The sequence below is a fragment of the Cyprinus carpio genome, chromosome A4 (genome assembly GCF_018340385.1).
Source record: "Cyprinus carpio isolate SPL01 chromosome A4, ASM1834038v1, whole genome shotgun sequence".
Lineage (NCBI taxonomy): Eukaryota > Metazoa > Chordata > Actinopteri > Cypriniformes > Cyprinidae > Cyprinus > Cyprinus carpio.
This window is the reverse complement of record NC_056575.1, coordinates 21,806,222-21,829,302: the sequence shown is the minus strand read 5'-3', so window position 1 is coordinate 21,829,302 and position 23,081 is coordinate 21,806,222. Positions and strand designations below refer to the sequence as shown.

Here is a 23,081-nt window from a genome sequence, read left to right as displayed (position 1 = left end):
AACTTGATTTTTGTCGTTCAGCCAGTGTCCTGATTGGGATTTGTCAGACTTTGAGGAAGAGGCTGGCCCATCAGGCCATCAAGCACAGCTTCCCAGACTACACCCAACCAAAATCTGCCAACTATTTCATCAGCATCAGTGTCTGACTTTAGTGATGAAGCAAAGGGTCTGTAGCATATTACATATGAAAGATTTTTTCAATACTTTTTAATGTTTTCATTTAGAAACAGGCAAACCTTTCTTGAAATTTCAATTTCAAAATCTTGAGCTTACTCATTAATCCAGATTAACTGAATGTTTACAACTATTTCATCCAATGAATATAAACAATAAATTAAATTAAAAGAAACAGGAAGTCTTTAAACTGTGACTACTTTTTTTTTACAGACTCAAAAGTATGTACTTTTTCTTTTTTTTTTTAAATGACATACTTTTAGGCCATAGTACAAGAAGGTGAATTGGGACGTGGCTGGTGTTTTGCTTCAGTTTCACTGTTTGTGATCAGTTTATGTTCATACTCTTATGTATATTGCTGATGATTATTTTTCCATATATTTTTAAATTCATTTATATTATAAAAGGTTATATTTTTATGAACAAAAAGTGCTACAGCGATAGTGCTACTCCACAGACAAAGCTTTTTATTTTCAAATGAGCTTTATTAATTTGTTTTTAATTCATGAAATATATACATATATAAAATGTTTTAAATATTTATTTTATTCAATTTTTTTTTTCAAGTATTTGTAATTTTATGATTTTTTTTGTGTGTGTATTTTTTTTATTATTTGTGCTCAAACTTTGAGTTGAGGATTATTAGCCCATGTTGGGGTCTGTGTGTCAAAGTATAATAAAGGGTTTTTTTAGCAAACAGGACTTTTATTTTGGTCGGGGTGATGTGACGTCATAAAGCTGCGCCTCGCTCATGCGTCTGTGATTTCGGCTGAGAAAGGTGGGTGCTTTTTGAGACATTTAAAGTTTTTAAACCAGTACAACTCGTTTAGAGGAATTGTGTTAAAAACTTTTGTGGTAAAATTTGAATTATTACTGAATGCAATACTGTAATGCTTTATCTAGTGACATGAATGAAGGTTATTTTCTGTGAGTAAAAGATCTTCTCGGAACTCTGAATCAATTGTATCGCAAAATGATTCAGTGATTCGAATCAGTGATTCACATCCACATCTGCTGCTCAAAACACAGTAAATGCAACGAGAACGTGTTTAAATGACAACTTTTACAAACCAAGGGCAAATGTTTTAAATATTATACCAAGCATAAATCATAATACAGATATGAACCTTATACATAATTTGTGTCCTGGCAAGGTTTTAATAATTTGTGCACTAGTTTTGGTTAATCATTTAGTTTAAGGTCATTATCTTTCACTCTGACCTGACCCCTTACCAGTGTGCTGACTAACTCGGTAGCTGATTGAGACACACCCAGAGATTTAGTTTGCATTTATTTTTCTTTCTGTTACTTATTCTCATCTTAAACAGGACAAAGTGTCCAAACACAGAAAAGCTCCTGGTGAATCAACTGAGGTCCATGTGACACATTATTATAAAGATGGAGTTTATTAAAGAGGAGAGTGAAGACATGAAGATTGAAGAAACATTCAGAGTCAAACATGAAGATACTGAGATACAAACAGGTTGGTTTTCATTCTCAACTCATTTGATCCTTATTAAAATGTGCAGCTATACAGAAATAGAGAGATTAAAAAAAAGAGGAATAAAACATAAGTAGCCTAAACAAAACAAATATTTTGTGTAACATTAAACCCGATATCTACTTCTGATTAGAAAACAATGAAAAAATGTATCTACTAATAAATAAAACCTTTCTCCATCTGACACAGCTTGATAGAGACACTGCATGCAGTTTATCTTCGTTCTTTGGTGAACCAAAGCATCAGTCACTGGCCAGTAAACTTTATAGCTGAACTGCAGCATAAAATAAAATCAAAAATCCAAACCGTTCATGTTTTGAGCATGATTTGTTGATATTAAGTAGTTAAGTTGTAAAATAAAAATATGTTGTGACTTTTACATCTCTTGTCATCCTCAGTAGTAGGCATAGGAGCCCGATTATTGGGTGCACGGTATACCGCGATATGAACATGTCATGGTTTCAAAAACCACTAATATTTTCCATATACAGTTCCTGCGGTATGTGCTGTTTTCCATGTTCCTCAAAGACTGAAAGAAGCAGGAATCCCTCAGGGCTGAGTGCAGTGTAGAGAGTAACACTGACCCCTCATCTCTGATGTAGGATGGCCTGGCTGAACTTAAGGGCTATACACTCACATTCAGGTTTCCTTTCCGTCTCGCTCACAGAACGTCTTCACAGGCTTTCAAAATATACTCAACCACAGATGAGCGCAGGACGGATGAGCTCGACACATGCGGCAGTACCACGGGGTGCGCGGCTGTCCGCGAGACCTGTTGATGACTTCGAAAATAACGTAATGCAGACTGTGTATACTTTGGCCTTTACGCGATTGCCAACTGGCTGTTTTTTGCCTTATTGCAACTCTCTGTTCTGGACTTGCACAAACTGCGTTGCAATGCAATCATTTTCCAAAATGTCCTTTATGTGAAAATATGAAGTATGTTAACGCCGTTAATACAGGCCAGAGACGTATTCATATTTTGTCACGGAGATGCATGATTTTTGTGCCTTTTTGTAAATGGTTTCATGGGTGATCTTGTATTTTAAAACACAATCACAATGTTGGCAATTAACATTTATCACCATTTAAAATAAAATGATCTCAAATGTAACTAGGTAAGGGTTTTTTTTTAAAACGGGCTGGACATGATGTGGGGGAAGAATGAAAGATTTAAGGGCCATGAATTAAGACAAGAAATTATTTTTTTCACCCCTTATCATTCCCTCATTTTAGTTAAATCATGAACAAGTTAATGAAACATGGACTGTGGCCTCAAATTACTAAGTCATTAATTAACTAATTAACAAGGTGTAAAAATCAATTTTTGAGACTAGATGGGATCTGCCCTGCTTGAACCCAATATATGAAGAAACGTGGGGAAATATAATTAAACTTGACTTAGTTACTAAATTTATGTTGCTTTCCATGGGATGTGAAGGACCTTGTCCTTGTATTGTTTCTGTTTTAATCTACTTTTTTAAAGGCTGGATAACATTCCCCCCCCCCCCAAAGGATTCAGTTGTACATGGTGATTTATTTGCCAAAAATGCGCCGACATTCATTAGCCAGGATTGGTGTGCTCCATCCTTAACCAGTCTGCAGCGGGATTGAAAACAGTTGTTTCCGGCACGATAACAGAGGGAATGCTTTAAAGGACATGCAGACTCTCGGTGTCACAGTCACTAGTGGCGCATGTTGGAGGATTCAGGCGCGCCAGTGATTTGTTTACTACAAATGATAGTACTAGTGCGCCTATCGCCTCACAAAAGAACAGTGGTGAGTGTGACTCGGTAAGCACACTAGTAGTAGGGGTCTGACAGGATGAGCATTGATCCCACGGAGAAAGAGAAACGAGGACTGGGTTCACGGAGAGACAAGATTTTTTTAAGGGTACATAACATACAACGTTTCACTACTAATATCATGTTAATCTTGAGTACCTATAGATAGTAGTACTTAATCCTTCAAAATCGCTCAAAAAGGCTTATAGGTTTTAGTTTATCATTATGAAGGAAAAGATACAGCTTTCTGATTCTCTCCTGTTTTGAAAAAGCCGAGGTCCTGGAGGCGTGATGCGTGGGCAGAGCTATAATACCTGATGTTTCAGTTGTTGCTTTCCATTAATTCATCCTCTTCACCTTATGTGCGGATTTCTCAAACAAGTTTAGGAAAGAAATCTGATGCAGTTGTTGTACATTAAATGACTAAGGAATGGGGTCTTTTATCGCTCTAGCCCATTTTATTTATCAAGGGACCGCTTGGAAGGGTGGAGTCGGACCGTCTGGATGAAGAGAACGATTCCCCATAAGAGATACAATAGGACTTGTCCTGAGAATTTGTAAAATTTGAAACACTCTCTGAAACACCCTCTGGCATAAGTAATCAGTCGCCATCGGAGACGCACGCACGCCCTAACTTTTCAGTTCACACATCACCATTCACACTCCCTCCTGGCACTATGAATCCCCATCCTTTCTCACTCACCTGAAAACTCACTCCTAAATCTCTGCAATGTTTACATGTTAAGTTGTTAACCAACCCAAGTTGACTCGATATGTGTTTGGTATCATTTGAGCAAGTGTTCTCAGTGTTTGCCTGATACAATGGTCTTCAAACCTGGACAAAAGTAGACTCAAAAGATAATTAGATCCCTAAGAGTCAAGAGATATTTTGCTTACTGTAATGGGGAGTGCCCTTTCCAGGGTCTTCTATGATAAATTTACCTTCGTTCCCTTTGAGGTGTAAAAACCTACACTGGTCTGGAACCTGACTTCTGACTTATCAAATTCATTGTTAGTTCTGTCTTCATCTGGGGGATGTTTGTCTTGGTGCTGAGCGTATTTAAAGGATTGCAGCAAAAGGAACGGCGGCGATTCTGTAGCCAGAAAGCCCGTAGTGTCGTGGTGTGTGTGTCTTTTCACTTCATACTATGCACTTTTCTAAGGTCAGGTATGATAAACTTTTAGATTTATCTTTGAGAATTGATGTTTTTGTATTGATATGATTTGATCTGTTTGAATTGGATGCTAATTGCGAACAGAATATGGGCCAGAATACAGATTTACCTGCCTGATAATAAATTGTTACATTTTTGATTTTATTTGTGTTTACTCTCTAATTATTGACTCTAGTAGATTACGTGTATCCTTGTTAGCGACATGAGCACACGAATGAACGAGTACAATATCTCTTAAAGAATAAATAGAATACTCAAATGTAATAATAATAATTTTAATTAGAGACAGACAAACAACCAATTGCCGTTATATAACTAATTTCGAGGTCATACTTATTAATGGAGTCAGATTGGAGATCATTAAATGGAGTCAGTTTGAGTTTAAACCTTTTCTAAATTGAATTAAATCTACGCGCTGATGAAAAAAAAGCTGCTACATTGACTGAAAAACTGAACGTAGGAAACCTTCAGACAGCACCTGAGACCTTCCTGTGGGCAGTGTGCGTGGACCGTATCTCGCTCCATGTTTTAATAGCAAACCATGTGCAAATACCAGCTGGGGGGGGGTCAACCCTTGGGCCTTGTTATGTTAAAACATTTGTCACTGTGAAAATGACGAGGAACACACAACTGCACTTGCTACACTCCGTTGCTGCCCCGCGAAAAACAAAACTGCATCACTGTTCGTGTTGTAACGCTGGGGTTTTGGGAAGAAGCTGAACATGGTAAATTTTCCTCACTGTTCAAAAACACAATTATTTGGAGACACTCTTAAAGAAAATCATATGCCGCACTGCTGAAGAGATTCCAGATTGAAGCGCGTGATGAGCGCGGTCGTTTCCGCTCTCCTCTGGTACACATGTGCGCAGGCGAGTGCTTTTGCAAGAGAAATGCTAATACAAGGACTTCCACCATTGTATGTCTACATCATTAGATCCACGATCATAAAAAAAAACAAAAACAGCCGAAAAAATCTCGAAACTTTGGTTCCCAACATGGAAGTCAAAGATTATTCCGTCACAAATTATTTTTGTAAAACTTCTGGCCATTGGTTCGCACGAGAAATCCATCTCTTTTACACTGTGAACAAAACCTATGAAAATACAGGAAAAACACCATTCGAAGCCCCCACTGTTAAGTTTTTTTTAAAGAAATCCGCAAATTGATGAACTATATAGGGAAATTTTTGTTCTTTTTTATTTAACTGAAAAACACTAAATGCAACAAAAAAAAAAATGTATGGTACATTTTGATGTGTGTTGAAATTCAAATTGTAATTTATGAAATTTAAAGATCTCTTTAAATAAATTAAATGGCAGTAATAAAACAATATTATTGAGTAAATAAACAAATGTGTAAACACTGCAAAAGGACGGTTTTTGCCACAACCTTCAATTGACTCGGCAAGTTATTTGCCAACAAAATTATATAGAACAGCATAAAAAATAATAATAAAACAAACACAAATTAATTTCCCTTGAAAGCTAGCCAGGCAGTCAAGTTTAGGATTTAGCAAAACTGATTCCACTTTCTTTAAATTAAAAAAATTATTGTATGTTCCATTAAAATTTCTTTCTCTCAACTCCCTGTTTGTAATAGGTTATTATACATTTCAATCAATTTATTATGAAAAAGTTTAACATATATATCGATTAGGGCCCGTGAAAGAATTGTTTTATTTTTTGCTCACCTATAAGTAGCTTATATTTTTTATTGTTATCAAATTCTTGTGTTTAGCATGTCCTCATATTTTTGAATGCATAAACACAACGCGTAATTATTTCATGGTTATTAATGAATTGTTTCGGTTGTCGCCTAATTAGGATCCAAAGTAGATAAATATCATGTGTTCTTTTTAAAACAGTATGCAACGACAGCGGGAAACTCTCTATATTCATGCAGTGTGCCCATGTGAAAAGAGTAAATACAATCAGAAGCCTGAGACATATAAACACGCATATCAACCAGATCACTTTATTTAGCATTCATGTTAACACTATGTACGGATTCGTCAATCAGAATGAATTAATTCGGATGGAAGCAAAAAGTGTCCATGTAAATGTACCTATTGGCGTAACCTAGTGAAATCTAATGATATTGGGTATCAGTCTATCACAAATGTGTGGTTTATTTTGTATTTGTACACACGGACACAAATTTCTTCTTAACCTAACGGTAATGTTAATTCATTTAGAATACACAAAATTTGTCACCCTGTTTATGAAGTCATTTGCATAAAACATGCCCAAACCATATCTATATAAGGGCTTTCCGCACAATTTTTTCTTTTCTTTCATAACTCTCAGCAATAATGATTCTCTCTAAAGACATGCTCTAACGTGAGAGATGCTTGAGAGAAATCAAATGTATTATTTATTACAATTATAAGGCCTCCCAGAGTAAATGCATTTTGTGTGTGTAGTTTCAGTTGTTCCTAAATTATTATTATTTTTTCATAAATTTAAAAAGAAATTGTAGTATAATAGTTTTTGGTGAATTATGATTTGTTTGTGAAAACGTTCCTATGCTGATTTCATACAAAAATTTACGCATACTCTTGATTATTAACCCATTGTCTATAAGGGGAAACATATACAAGCATAAAAAAAAGAGGACTTAATACTGAGCCCTGTGGCACTCCATACCTGTGTTTGATGAGATGTCTCTTTATTTACACAAACAAAGTGGTAGTGGTCATATACACAATTCTAACCATGTCATTAAACCATGCTAATTCTTGTCCAAAAATACCAAAATGATTTTCAAACTGTTCAAAAAATGTCATGGTCTATTTTGTCATGATGTGAAAAAGTGTTGGCCCCCTTCCTAATTTTTTTTTTTTTTTTTTTTGCATGTTTGTCACACTTAAATGTTTCAGATCATCAAACAAATTTAAATATTAGTCAAAGATAACACAAGTAAACACAACATGTAGTTTTTAAATGAAGGTTTTTATTAAGGGAAAACAAAATCCAAAACTACATGGCCCTGTGTGAAGTGTTTACCCCCCTGTTAAAACTGTGGTTTATCACACCTGAGTTCAATTTCTCTAGCCACACCCAGGACTGATTACTGCCACACCTGTTCGCAATCAAGAAATCTCTTAAATAGGACCTGCCTGACAAAGTGAAGTAGACCAAAAAATCCTCAAAAACATTGTGCCGAGATCCAAAGAAATTCAGAAACAAATGAGAAAGAACGTTATTGAAATCTATCAGTCTGAAAAGGTTATAAAGCCATTTCTAAAGCTCTGGGACTCCAGCGAACCACAGTGACAGCCATTATTCACAAATGGCAAAAACATGGAACAGTGGAGAACCTTCCCAGGAGTGGCCGGCCGACCAAAATGACCCCAAGATCACAGCGACGACTCATCCAAGAGGTCACATAAGACCCCACAACAACATCCAAAGAACTGCAGGCCTCACTTGCCTCAGTTAAGGTCAGTTTTCATGACTCCACCTTAAGAAAGAGACTGGGCAAAAATGGTCTGCATGGCAGACTTCCGAGACGAAAACCGCTGCTGAGCAAAAAGAACATAAAGGCTCATCTCAGTTTTGCCAGAAAACATCTTGATGATCCCCAAGACTTTTGGGAAAATACTATGTGGACTGATGAGACAAAAGTTGAACTTTTTGGAAGGTGTGTGTCCCATTACGTCTGCTGTAAAAGTAACACCGCATTTCAGAAAAAGAACATCATACCAACAGTAAAATATGGTGGTGGTAGTGTGATGGTCTGGGACTGTTTTGCTGCTTCAGGACCTGGAAGACTTGCTGTGATGAATGGAACCATGAATTCTGCTGTTTACCAAAAAATCCTGAAGGAGAATGTCCGGCCATCTGTTTGTGACCTCAAGCTGACCTCAAGATCCAAAACACACCAGCAAGTCCACGTCTGAATGGCTGAAGAAAAACAAAATGAAGATTTTGTGGTGGCCTAGTCAAAGTCCTGACCTGAATCCTATTGAGACGCTGTGGCATGACCTTAAAAAGGCAGTTCATGCTCGAAAACTCTCCAATTTGGCTGAATTACAACAATTCTGCGTAGATGAGTGGACCAAAATTCCTCCACAGCGCTGTAACAGACTCATTGCAAGTTATCGCAAACGCTTGATTGCAGTTGTTGCTGCTAAGTGTGGCCCAACCAGTTATTAGGTTTAGGGGGCAAACACTTTTTCACACAGGGCCATGTAGTTTTGAATTGTGTTTTCCCTTAATAATAAAAACCTTAATTTAAAAACTGCATGTTGTGTTCACTTGTGTTATATTTTACTAATATTTAAATTTGTTTGAACTGAAACATTAAAGTGTGACAAACTTGGAAAAAAAATAGAAATCAGAACTGTATAATAGCATCTGAAAAAAAGCATGTAGCCACGATTACATGCTTGTAGCCAAGCATGTAGCCCTGAAAGGGCAATATTGTTCTAATATTTTATATGTAAATGACAAATTTGAGATCTGTCTTATAATTAACAAGTTCTCCTGAATTAAGCGTTTTTATGAGGGGTTTAATAACTGCTAGCTTGAAAAGTATTTGGGACATTTCCTAAAGAAAGCAAAGAGCTAACAAAATTTTGCAAAGTTTTGATTATTTGCATGTCCAAGTGTGATAACTGGCATTAAAAAAACCTTGTATTGGTCTCTGTTTGCTTTAGACCTGATGCTGCTGAAAAAGGAGAGTCAAGAACTAAATGAAATGGAAGACAAAGTTCAGTATGAGAAACATCATTTCAAAACTGGAGAAAGTTTTAGTTCCTCACAGACTAAAAAGACTACACGGAAAAGAAAGCAGAAGACAGGAACTAGAAATCATTTAACCTGTCAACATTGTGGAAAAAAATTCACTAAAAAAGGAAACCTTGAAATCCATATGAGGACTCACACTGGAGAAAAGCCTTACACCTGCCAACAGTGTGGAAATGGTTTCGCTAACAAAAAAAATCTTGAAGTCCATATGAGAATTCACACAGGAGAAAAGCCTTGCACCTGCCAATGTGGAAAAAGTTTCATTGCAAAAGCAACCCTTAAAAGGCACATGAGAATTCATACTGGAGAGAAGCCTTATACCTGCCCTCAATGTGGAAGGAGTTTTACACATAAACAAACTCTTAATGTCCACATAAGAATTCACACTGGAGAAAAGCCTTTCACCTGCCAACAGTGTTGAAAAGAGTTTTCTCTCAACAAGGAAACCTCATAGTCCACATGAGAATTCACACTGGAGAAAAACTTTTGATCTGCTAACAGTGTGGGAAAGAGTTTCAAATGTAAAGTATCCCTTAATAACCACATGAGGATTCACTCGTGAGAAGGATTTTATGTCATCAGTGCAGTTTCACAGACTCGAAACACGATAAGAATCTTGTAATGATTCACATCAGAGAAAATAATTAATTTTGCCATTACTGTGGAAAAACTCTTGAAAAATTCTTCAATTCTTATCACCCAACATCTGCAGTTTTCATGTACCAATTCTAACATCTCAGTGTTTTCTAGACGTGATGTGGTTGCGTGCATCACATTCAGGACATATGTGTAATGAAATATGTATTAAAGGGGTAGTGAAGTACTGCCCATGAAAAAGCAAAAATTAAAATTACCCCATGATTTACACACCCATGATAAGCCATCCTAAGTGTATATGACTGTCTTCTTTCAGACAAATCCAATTGGAGTTATATTAAAAATGTCCTGGCTCTTCCAAGCTTTATAATGTCAGTGAATGGGTGTTATTTTTCAATAGTCCAACAGACGTCAAATAAAGCACATCCATTCATAATGAAAAGCATCCTACTTGGCTCTGGGGGGTGAATAAAGGCCTCCTGTATCTCCAATGACTGACATAATGTTCTCTTCAAACGCATCCAGAATAATGGTGATCCACCACTGGTCATTTTTTGCACCATTGTTCCCACTGCTTTTTTTTTTAACAGCCAACTTTAAGTCTGCCCATTTATATTTCACCCCATCCACATCTCTAACGGAGTTGGCCACAGCTGAAACAGCCTCTACCGCTCGTTCCCATGCGCATTGCTTGGGCCCCGATCACACAGGACGCATTTTTCAAGTTTGAAAACGTGAGGCGCACTGCACCTCCATTTTTTTGGTTTACTTTTTTTTTTAAATTTAGAAAATTGTTTTGCACTGCATTTTTTTAAAATGTTGCTAGGTAACCATCGAGTCAGCTGTCCTGTCAGTCTAATCAAGGATTATAATGAAAAAAAATATTCTGTCTGATCGAGGCCTTACTTTGCATCGAGATAATGTTATCCAGTCTCCCAAGGAGTACTTTATTATGCTTATTATTTATTTATGCTAATTTTCTCCATAAGAACCTCCAGGTCTTGCCTAGTGAAGTTTTTGTTTCTTTTTTTGTCATCCATGTCAAATTAGCTGAGTAGTTTAAGCGTAAATTCTCTTTTGATGTTTAATGGTAACATATTGTTTATATATTTTTAAGTGGATAGTAGGCCTACATCAAACCGTAAATGGAAATGCAGGAATACCCTACTCGTTTAACACGTTAAAAATAATAGGGGAGTAGCTAGGGTTGGCCACCCCACTCACAAATATATATGTTTTTTAGTGGAATCATGAAAAATTACATGCAGATCAGATTAAATAATTTAATCTCATATAATTGTTTAATGTCAAGGTATGTATTTATTTAATGAGTAAACATATAATAACATGATACAGTATAATTTTTCCGAAAGAAACCCCTTCATGATTTCACAAGACACCATGAATCTCCCTATTGGGTTTATTGTGGGACAATGACCGGGTTTCTTTTATATAGTAAACCACACACAGAGGCTACCTGTATGGATGAAAAATAATGACAAATGAATTTGAAACAAATAAACATGTTGGAAAAATAATGCATTGCATTAACAGTGCTTGCATTTAAATGCCTTGTATTTTCAGGGTTTGCATTTTTAGGGCCTAAATTTAACATAGCTTTTTATTGAAGCTGTGAATATTTTAATTCTAAACCTTTCACACACATTTTTATAATTAAAAATTCAGTCTTTCATATTCACCTTACAAAATATTCAATCTGTTTAAAAAAATGATGTATACAGGCAATTTCCAGTCCATTTTATTTCACTTTAAAAATGTTTCCAAAAATTCAGTGGTTCAAATTCGGCAGAAAATTCAGCATTGCAGATCTAGAACTGCGGGGATAGCAGTAGAGTACCGATGCATCGTCTCCATCTGCTGTTAGTCTCTCACCAGCAGGTGGTGCAAGCGAGGGGTTAATTTAGACCAAAGCAACAGGTAGAGCAAGTCATTCATTCACAAAAACTGATTTGCAGCAATGTAGCAATTGGTAAGTAGCAGTAATGATTATCAGAGCCAGTATAGGAGATATGTGGAAAAGCTGATTAAGACTCAAAAGTGGTGTTTATGTTTATGTTTAATTCAAGATCTTCACTGTTACTCGTTTCCCTTGTAGCTACATGTAAGCAGCTTTCTCTACAGCAAATGAGATTATAATGCTATTTTACCTGATAGAACTAGCATTACATCTGAGAAAGACATATGCTGTTTTCGGTTGCTTAGTTTCCTTAACTTTATATCATGGCTTGTGTGACACTGAGTTGTAATACTAGGGTTGTCCTCATTGGATTGAGGGTCGGGGAAGGAGGAGAAAGTTTGTCGGAGGAACAAATTGGAGAAGTAGCTGTGGAGGAAGAGTGCAGTAAGGACGTTGAACTTGCATCTTGTACATTTAAATATACAGAATTTAATGTGGAATGTAAAGCGGGTGAGATTGTTGCTTAAGAATTGTCAAGTGGGGATACTGTGTTCAACAGAAACTTGGCTAGACTCGTCGATAATGGATGATGATATTAAGTTCAACAGGTATAATATATCTCTTCCAGCAGCCATCTCTCGCTCAGGATTCATGCTCAATTACCGGCATGGGCACACCCCTGTGAAGTGCGGGATGTGGTTAGCAGGGGCACATTATCATAATGCAGAAGTAGCGCTCAAAAGCTTCCATTCTAGACAATGCTGTTTTTGGAAGGTGAAGATAGTGCTGTGGTGCTTCATCCTTGTGGTATTTTGATCAAAGAAATGTCTCAGCTCTCTTATAAAGACCTCAGGGAACTGTGTCAACTTGAGTAAAAGTAGGTAAGAAATGTCTCCTTTAAATTACAGCACTTAGCAGTTTTGACAGATTAATCATTACAAAAACAAATATATATTTATTCTCTGGAAGCCAGGCTAAATGAATAAAAACTGTTACTGGATTCCTGACATGGGCCAGTCAGCTCTTAGATTCCAAGTACAGACATTAATTGTAACATATAGCAGGTTTAGTTTGGTAATCAGGATCGCACGTGTTACAGTTTCTTGTGTGCCCAAAAATTCTAAACCAGAACTTTCTAGGTAGGTTTTTTCTCACATGCTGACTACTAATGGTGTCTTTCCTTGGTTCGTAGTATCCTCAGTAGGGGTGTCGCGATATACCGGTATTGAAATAACCGTGATATTCAAAGCAAGAATGATCAATATCGTGTTAATTTAGTGTGTGACAATATAACGCAATATTTAAAATGAACATTTCTCTTATGATAACACCACATGTAAATATTCCAGCGCCAGTACCTGATTGAACTCCCAGGTGGCAGTATTGTGCCATAACGCTGACACCTGTCACACAAGAAGATGCCGTGTTTGTCAGAGTAAGTTGCCATTATTTTACTAGTCATAGAATGGGAAACATTATATTAACCTGTTAACAGCGGTTTTCTGTGTTAATATATTTAACCCTCATGTGGTGTTCGGGACTTTTTTGCCCCGAGAAAATTTTCTTTTTCCCGAAAATACTAGTTCATGATATCGCATTGGACTGAAATTTAGTAACTTTGTTCACAAAAGGGTGTTATTATTACTAATATTTTTTTTTTTTATTTTTTTAGTTTTTTTTTGGGGGGTTTTTTTTCTTGTTACACTTCGGGTGTTCCAGGGCAAAAATGACCTGGCCCTCAAAAAATAGCTTTTAAATCACTCATTATGCTATATTATCACCAAATATTTGTTTCAATCTTTTAGTCAACTTATTTTCTTTCATTTAGGACTGGTTTTGTATTTATATTTTCATCTCATTTTTTGAGTGAAGAAAGCATTATTTATGAATAATTTTCACAATATTAAATAAACACTTACGAAAATTAGCACTGTTTATAGGAATTTTTTTCTTTATTGTTTAATTTGGTGTTTTGGTTTTAAATGCTTTTATTTTGTACAAAATGGCACAAAGTCACACTTGTGGTGTTCCCGGTCAAAAATGTCCAGTCATTCAAAGTTAATGGGAAAGAATGAAAGTAATAGAAACTATTAGTGTTCAGGAGCATGTTGATCATGTTCACATTCACATATGTACAGGTGTGCTTGCAAACATAAAGGCCCTGGACCTGTTTATGTGTGGATGCATGCATACTCACGCTAACACACACACACGTATACAAACTATTGAGAGTATTACAAGCTTTCTATTTCATCCTACCCTGAACTGCATCCGATATGATTTCATCAATCTGATAGTATAACTCTCTCTCTTTCTCTCTCTCTCTCTCCCTCACTCACCATGCTTCGAGGGTGAGAAAAACACAACCTAATTTTCATTTTTGGGTGAAATAATCCATTAATGTATTCTTTCTCGTATGTCACAATGTTCAGATTTGACAGGGAACTTTGTGCCCCTTTTCAGAAAATAAAAGCCTTTCAAAATAAAGGTCCTGTTTTTTGTGATCTTTCCCATTCACTCTAAATAGCCAGTCATTTTTGCCCGGGAACACCACAAGTGTAATCGGGTTTTGAACACAACACAATGGTTAAGTAAAGGGTGATAATTTTAATAAGTACCGCATTTTCTTTACTCGTATTGTTCTTGTTTCTGCAATCAATACGGCCTGTGTGTAGTAACACTTTATTTCTTTGTTCAAATCTATTAACAGATACACGATTAAAACTGATCTTGAAAAATTGAGCGACCACATTGCTACATTAAACTTAATGCCTCATCTGCAGTCATTCTTCAATAAGGTTCATTAGTTAACATTAGTTAATTACATTAGTTAACATATATAAATAACAAATAATAATGAACAATATTTCCACAGCATTTATTCATCTCAGCATTTACTTAATCATTATTGAAATCAAAATTTGTGTTTGTAAACATTAATGCACTGTTAGTTATAATATTTAAATATATTTTAACAGCATTTATTCATCTCTGGCCCATCGCGATAGGTACCGGTATTGACAAAAAAAAAAAAAAATAAATAACCGTGATGTGTTAAAGCAAGAATATACTCAATATACTTTTCATTATAATTTAGTGTGTGAAAAAACTAAATATAACGCAATAACGAAATAATAAAAATAAAAGTGCAGTTACTGAACACACACATGCACTCTCACACACACATACATGATAACACCACATGTAACATATTGCCAGCACGCCAGTACCTGACTGTTGAGCTCCCAGGTGGCAGTATTCATTCCTTAACGCTATGACACACATGTCACACAAGAAGACCTATGCCGTGCTTTACATCACAAACATGAATGTATGCATGTTGCCATTAACGTTTTAACTAGTCACTTAGAATGGGAAACGTTATATTAACCTGTTAACAGCGGTTTTCTGTGTTCACAAACATATGCACGAATATTTAAGTAAATCCACGGGTGATAATTTTAATAAGTACCGCGCCTTCTCTTTACTCGTATTGTTCTCAGTTTCTGCAATCAATACGGCCTGTGCATAGCTAACGCTTTTCCCCCACTTTCTTTTGCTTCAAATCTATTAACAGATACATAAAGATTAAAACTGATCAATTGAAAAAGTTGAGCGACCACATTGCTACATTAAACTTAATGCCTCATCTGCAGTCATTCTTCAATAAAATCATTGGTTCATTAGTTAACATTAGTTAATTACATTAGTTAACATATATAAAACTAACATAAATAATTGTTGAATGAAACAATATTTATGCACAGCATTTATTGTATGTGAATCCTCGTCAGTTCATGGCGACAAGGTTTCAGCATTTACTTAATCATTTTGGATTAAAATCAAAATTTGTGTTTTCCCCCTCCATACATTGTGCATGCAACAGACCGTGAACCTGATATGACAGCAATGAACAATGAGCGACCTTGCCAGACTCTTTTTTTATTAACATTAACAAAGATTTATAAATTGTGTAATAAATGTATTGGTCATTATTCATTCTTGTTAGATAATACATTCATGTTAAAAAAGGACATCTTATTGTAAAGTGTTATTAATATTTATTCATCATACTGTTGAACTTGACAGTATTTTCTCTCTTGTTCGTTTTTTGGATAGGAGCTTCAGAGAAGAATCGGGAGAAAGCCAGAGTCTTGTGCCCTGAGCAGTTTATCAGTATCTTTATGTTTGTTGGGTGAAAACTAAAAAGCATCAATAAACAAAGTAAAAAAATATTATTTGACTGATGTGGTGCTCTCCGAAGCAGTTCCTGTCTAACTGCAAGCAAAGTCCCACATCACATTCCTGGCACTTCCATGGGGTGCTCCTTTTGCATCATAGTGAAATTTGCAACTCTGTGAAAGGTCTTGAGTGTCACTTACAGTAACACAAGGCCCAAAATTTCAACATTCAAATGATGATAATTCTATGCATCTCTCTCTTCTTGATTATGATCTTGGTGTCTATTCCGAAACTGAACCACCTGTCCGCCATTTTGAAATTTGACATAAATTGCTATGTCTTTTGAACCACTGGACAAATCTGCACAAAAATCAGTAGGGATCATGAACACCATCTTCCGGAGGTACCTTGGAAGTTTGAAGACCGCACCACCTAGTGTTCAAGAGATATAACGATTCTTGCAAAACACCTTATATCTTTAGAAAACATTGCTCAATTTTTGTTAATTTTATGTCATTTCGTTCCGTGGGTTCTGTTGAATCTTATGATGTCTCATTTATCATGTTCCAACATGGTGTCTGTCCGCCATATTGAATTGAATGAAAAAACTTTTTTCGCTACTCCTCCCTGAAATCTTGTTTAATTTTGTTTCAAATTTGATCAGATTATATTAAGACCGAGCCGGACAGAAATGACTGAACAGATTTTTGATATTCACTCCCGTTCCCAACATGTACCTCTCAGAAGTTGACCGTGCCTGTGTTAGTTGATTTATGCTAATTAGCTTAGCATGCTAATTGGCTAACATGCTTCTATTCATTCTAATGAGACTCTTGAGCTATCAGGTTAACTTTGAGCTACGTTAGCATTTTTTAGCTTAGCATGCTAATCTGGCTCAAATGCTAATTCATGCTTTTGAGAGATCATTCTCACATTATCATTCTAACCTTGCTTCTGTGGCTTGTCAAATGTGTGTCAACTAATGTGGCTAAGGCACTGGTTCTGAACCTATGAGGTTGTGGGTTCGGATCCAGGGAGGTTAATGTTACTTCTGTTCCAGACATTGGATTTTCGATGTGTGTTCATACTGAATCAAAAACTTGTTTTTTGTTCCTTCTCATCTGAACTTCTGTTTGATTTTGAAGTTGTGAGATCATTCTCACACCTTAACCTCTCTTCTGCAGTATGCTGTGAATCACATTGACTGAGTAGTGCACTCTGCTAAGCTGCTGGTTCCGAACCTCTAAGGTTGTGGGTTCGAGTCCTGGGTGGTCCATATTGTGTTTGTTCCAGATGTTGGATTTTATGAGTGTATTGAAGCAGGAATGTATTTTTGTTCATTCTCGCCTAAACTTCTGTTCATTTTTGAACTTCTCTACTTCTGAACTTATTTTTTTTTTAATGTATATTACATTTCTGCTGTATTTGCTCTTCTTGCTCTGCACTACATTTCAAAAACATTCTTTGTTAGCATGCAAGTTTTGCTTCTTCTATGTTCCTTTTTATACAGGTGCTGGTCATATAATTAGAATATCATCAAAAATTTGATTTATTTCACTAATTCCATTCAAAAAGTGAAACTTGTTTATTATATTCATTCATTACACACAGACTGATATATTTCAATTGTTTATTTACTTTAATTTTGATGATTATAACTGACAACTAAGAAAAATCCCAAATTCAGTATCTCAGAAAATTAGAATATTACTTAAGACCAATACAAAGAAAGGTTTTTTAGAAATCTTGGCCAACTGAAAAGTATGAACATGAAAAGTATGAGCATGTACAGCACTCAATACTTAGTTGGGGCTCCTTTTGCCTGAATTACTGCAGCAATGCGGTGTGGCATGGAGTCGATCAGTCTGTGGCACTGCTCAGGTGTTATGAGAGCCCAGGTTGCTCTGATAGTGGCTTTCAGCTCTTCTGCATTGTTGGGTCTGGCCTATCGCATCTTCCTCTTCACAATACCCCATAGATTTTCTATGGGGTTAAGGTCAGGCGAGTTTGCTGGCCAATTAAGAACAGGGGATACCATGGTCCTTAAACCAGGTACTGGAAGCTTTGGCACTGTGTGCAGGTGCCAATCCTGTTGGAAAATGAAATCTGCATCTCCATAAAGTTGGTCAGCAGCAGGAAGCATGAAGTGCTCTAAAACTTCCTGGTATACGACTGTGTTGACCTTGGACCTCAGAAAACACAGTGGACCAACACCAACAGATGACATGGCACCCCTTACCATCACTGCCTGTGGAAACTTTACACTGGACCTCAAGCAACGTGGATTGTATGCCTCTCATCTCTTCCTCCAGACTCTGGGACCCTGATTTCCAAAGGAAATGCAAAATGTACTTTCATCAAAGAACATAACTTTGGACCACTCCGCAGCAGTCCAGACCTTTTTGTCTTTAGACGTTTCTGACGCAGTCTGTTGTTCAAGAGTGGCTTGACACAAGGAATGCGACAGCTGAAACCCATGTCTTGCATACGTCTGTGCATAGTGATTCTTGAAGAACTGACTCCAGCTGCAGTCCACTCTTTGTGAATCTCCCCAACATTTTTGAATGGGTTTTGTTTCACAATCCTCTCCAGGGTGCGGTTATCCCTATTGCTTGTACACTTTTTTCTACCACATCTTTTCCTTCCCTTCGCCTCTCTGTTAATGTGTTTGGACACAGAGCTCTGTGAACAGCCAGCCTCTTTTGCAATGACTTTTGTGTCTTGCCCTCCTTGTGCAAGGTGTCAATGGTTGTCTTTTGGACAACTGTCAAGTCAGCAGTCTTCCCCATGATTGTGTAGCATACAGAACTAGACTGAGAGACCGTTTAAAGGCTTTGCAGGTGTTTTGAGTTAATTAGCTGATTAGAGTGTGGCACCAGGTGTCTTCAATATTGAACCTTTTCACAATATTCTAATTTTCTGAGATAATGAATTTGGGATTTTCCTTAGGTGTCAGTTATTATCATCAAAATTAAAAGATATAAACATTTGAAATATATCAGTCTGTGTGTAATGAACGAATATAATATACAAGTTTCACTTTTTGAATGGAATTAGTGAAATAAATGAACTTTTTGATGATATTCTAATTATATGACCAGCACCTGTATTAAAACATATCTTCAACATTATAGTGACTGTGTGCCATGTTTCACAGTATGATAAGAATTGTGCTCTCACAGATGTGGTCACAGGTTTCAATTCTTCTGTGGAGTGACATTATACTAGAACATCTGATCAACAATACAGGGACATCTTTGCAACATTTCAACTAACTTTTATACTTGTTAAATTGACAATTATGGACAAAAATATCTGTGTATTGAGTGGGTCAACTACTGCCATTGTATACTATAGCAAAGCATTTTATTTTTGTCGGTTTCATGGAAAGCATCACTGGAATAAAAAAAATATTTGAAAACTGCCTTTAGTCGAGCTTTCAGTTGATGGGATCATCATTTGTGGTTATGCATTTGTGATATCTTTGACTATTGACTGCCTGTATCGGTTTAGAGTTTTGCCGGGATATTTTCTGAAGATACTTGAACAATGGTTTTGTATTCACTGTAAGAAAGAGAAGCAGAAAAATTTAGTCACCAAATTAGTATCAACTTCTGATTAATAAGCACAAGGGATATTATATTCTACCTTTTTTTTATTGGTTGTGTGTTTCTTCATAAAAAGAGTTCATAGAGTGGAGAATCATTTAATGGATAAGGAGGAAGTTTCAACTGTAGCTATTGCAGAAACCTGAAGATACATTCAAGGAACATTACCAAATTGCACAACTAAAACAGTTTGTAATTTATGTAGACATGACTCTGACAAGACCTCTGTACACTCACCTTTTGATAGTAGTGGACAGATATTGGGTTTTGATGCACAAACCTGAAATTGTATTAACAGGTGAAGGGCTTGAACAAATCAGTTGAAATTTTGCAGATATTATAGGAATTAAATTTACCTTTTTATTGGTTTTGTGCTGCTTCATAAAAACAATTCATGGAGTGGAGAATCAAATATAGGATAAGGAGGAAGTTTCACATGTAGCGTATTGCAGAAATCTGAAAATACATTTATGGACCATCAACTGCTTGATAAAACACTTACAGAAAAACATATAGAACTAATAGAGGTACAATATGTACACTCACCTTTTGAGAGTAGGGTACCATAGATATTAAGTTTTAATGCACAAACCTGAAAATATATTAGGTGGTGAAATGGTGTTTCAAGAAATGAATCAATTCAAGTTTTGCAGACATACAATTAAACGTACCTTTTTATCAGTTGTGTGCCTCTTCATAAAAACAGTTCATGGAGCAGAGCATGATATAATGGAGAAGGAAGTTTGAAGTGTAGCATATTGCAGAAATCTAAAAAAAATAAATTGATGGAACATTAACTGCTTGATAAATAGTCTTTACATAACTAAAACATTTAGCACTTTATGTAGACATCTGTACAGTCACCTTTTGGGAGTAGTGGACAGTAGTTATTGACTTGTTCTGAACTAAACTGAAAGAATATGATTGTTTTAAATTACTGCTCAAAGAAATGAGTCAATTCAAGTTTTGCACAGATTATACAATTAAATTTACCTTTTTAATCGGTTTTGTGCAGCAACATTAAAACGGTTCATGGAGCAGAGAATCATAATTGAGAGGGAAGTTTGAAGTGTAGCATATTGCAGAAATCTGAAAGTACATTCATGGAACATTAACTGCTTGATAAATAGTGTTTACACAACTAAAACATTGTACAGATGTCTACGTTAGTTGCACACTCACCTTTTGGTAGTAGTGGACAGTAGATATTGGGTTTTGATGCACAAACCCGAAAATTTATCAACAGGTGAAAGACTGCTTTAAGAAAGGAGTCACTTCAAGTTTTACATATATATGAATTTAATTTACCTTATCAGTTTTGTGCTGCTTCATAAAAAAAGATGGAGCAGAGAATCATAATTGAGAGGGAAGTTTGAAATGTAGCATATTGCAGAAATCTGAAAATACATACATGGAATCAGTTCAAGTTTTGCACAGATTACACAATTAAATTTACCTTTTTATCGGTTTTGTGCAGCTTCATAAAAACAGTTTATGGAGTGGAGAATCAAATATAGGATAAGGAGGAAGTTTGAAGTGTAGCGTATTGCAGAAATCTGAAAATGCATTCATGGAACATTAACTACCTGATAAAGGGTTTACACAACTGAAACATTTTGCAACTAATAGATGTACCATCCCTACACTCACCTTTTGATAGTAGTGGACAGTAGATATTGAGATTTGATTCACAAACCTGAAAATGTATTGCTATTAGGTGAAACAGTGCTTGAAGAAATTAGTCAGTTCAAGTTTATTCTGACACTACTACATTTACATTTTTATCAGTTGTTCTCTTCATTATGGAAGTTATTGAGGTATAGAATTATGTGTTGGGTGGAGTATTGAATCTCTTGTATGGGAGAAATTCTGACTTTAGTGCATTTCATGTCTGAAAAGATTACTTGCATGTGCTTGCATATAGTTGATGAATTTAACAATGGCTTTATTCTGTTAAAAATATAAACCATTTTAATGTTTGTGTAATCATGCACAACTGAGTCAACTTACCTCAACTTACCATTTTTGTGTTGTTCTATTAACTTAATTGTGATATTAGGAGACAAATTGATGGATGCAGGCAGTCTTTGTGGATTCTTCCTATGATGTTTGGAAGCATCCATTATTGTTTGGATGGCTTAGAATATGACTGAAATTAGTTTGTTGTTATAATGTCAGTTAAAAACTATAATAATCTCTTAAAATTAAGAAAATTTAAGCAGAATTAAAAAAAAAAATCTAAAGCATTAAGATGAATACAAATTAAATACTACAGTTACCTTGGCTGAATGAAGCTTACTAGTTCAAGAAAGAAGAGCAATTATGGGAGATGTAGGATTGTGAATGATCATCACTTGTTTGAATTCGAGGCTGGATCGACCGGACTCTGACCATCTTGGAATGTCAGGATAGTGCTCACATGGTATGGACACAAAAACAGAACAGATAATACAGTGATACAATTCTCATTTCAGTGTGTTGCATAGATAAAATGGATTACCTTCAGATAGAACTTCATTCATAACATGGAACATCTGTACAGATTCAACTGATTTAACTGATGGATCATTATAGGAGTTATTCATTTAGATAGAGATAGTCTTTGAACATACCGTCTCCAGTTGTACACTTGTTCTGCAGTTGTATGCCAGTTGGAAGCTCAGGATGAACATTGCATAGTAAGGACACAGAAAAGAAAAGATAATGTGGTTATACTGATTTCAATACATGTCACAAATGAATTATTAGCTCAGTGAAATGAGTACTGCTTGGTGTTAACTGTAATACACTTGCACAATTTCAACAAACATTTTCTGCATCTTTAACATAGACATGATCAATCAATGTACATTTCTGAGTTGTAGGATCTTGCACGTTGACTGTATCCATGTAGTTCCATTAATGTACCAATTGTATATGATGTCAACATGTCCTCATTGAAGTCTCCCATAATCACTTTCTTTCCTGAATGTTTCTCCAGCTCAAACATATTTTGTCGAAACGGGTTAAGTGGATATGAATTAGGTCTGTACAGCAAAGCAGCATTCAAATGTATGTGTGGAACTGCAAAGTATAGACTTTCCAAGTTGATGAGATTGATGAGATTAAAATTAATGCTTTCACAACAGAATAGTCCAACTCCACCTCCTCTTTGTAGTTTTAAATCAGTGAAAAGTGGAGTACTGTTGTCATGACATTCAGCTCTTGGATTGTTCTTGAAAACAAATCCTGGAATCTGTACTTTGTCTTCAACTTTTAGCCAGGTTTCAGTTAAACAAATACAATCTGCATTCATTATCTGTCTGTGAACTTGAATATCTTGAACATAAGCTCGAAGACTTTGTACATTATGAAGAGCAATTGTAAACACACCAGGCGTCTTTACAAAAAC

The 23,081-nt window shown here is 35.9% G+C and overlaps 1 protein-coding gene and 1 long non-coding RNA gene across 2 annotated transcripts; one reads left to right on the top strand and one right to left on the bottom strand.

The window, feature by feature from the left end:
- Window positions 1-1,048: 1,048 nt before the first annotated feature.
- LOC109056514 (gastrula zinc finger protein XlCGF7.1-like) lies at window positions 1,049-10,268 on the top strand. The gene is made up of 2 exons (XM_042743977.1): window positions 1,049-1,657; window positions 9,295-10,268. Exons 1-2 carry the CDS (start codon window positions 1,573-1,575, stop codon window positions 9,804-9,806), a joined length of 597 nt encoding a protein of 198 aa, XP_042599911.1. The 5' UTR covers window positions 1,049-1,572; the 3' UTR covers window positions 9,807-10,268.
- A 9,677-nt stretch (window positions 10,269-19,945) lies between these two features.
- On the bottom strand, window positions 19,946-21,378 carry LOC109068390. Its single transcript, XR_006156120.1, has 3 exons — window positions 21,341-21,378; window positions 20,047-20,146; window positions 19,946-19,970 (listed from the first exon to the last, which is right to left on the bottom strand). It is a non-coding gene; the product is annotated as an uncharacterized LOC109068390 (long non-coding RNA).
- Window positions 21,379-23,081: the final 1,703 nt, after the last annotated feature.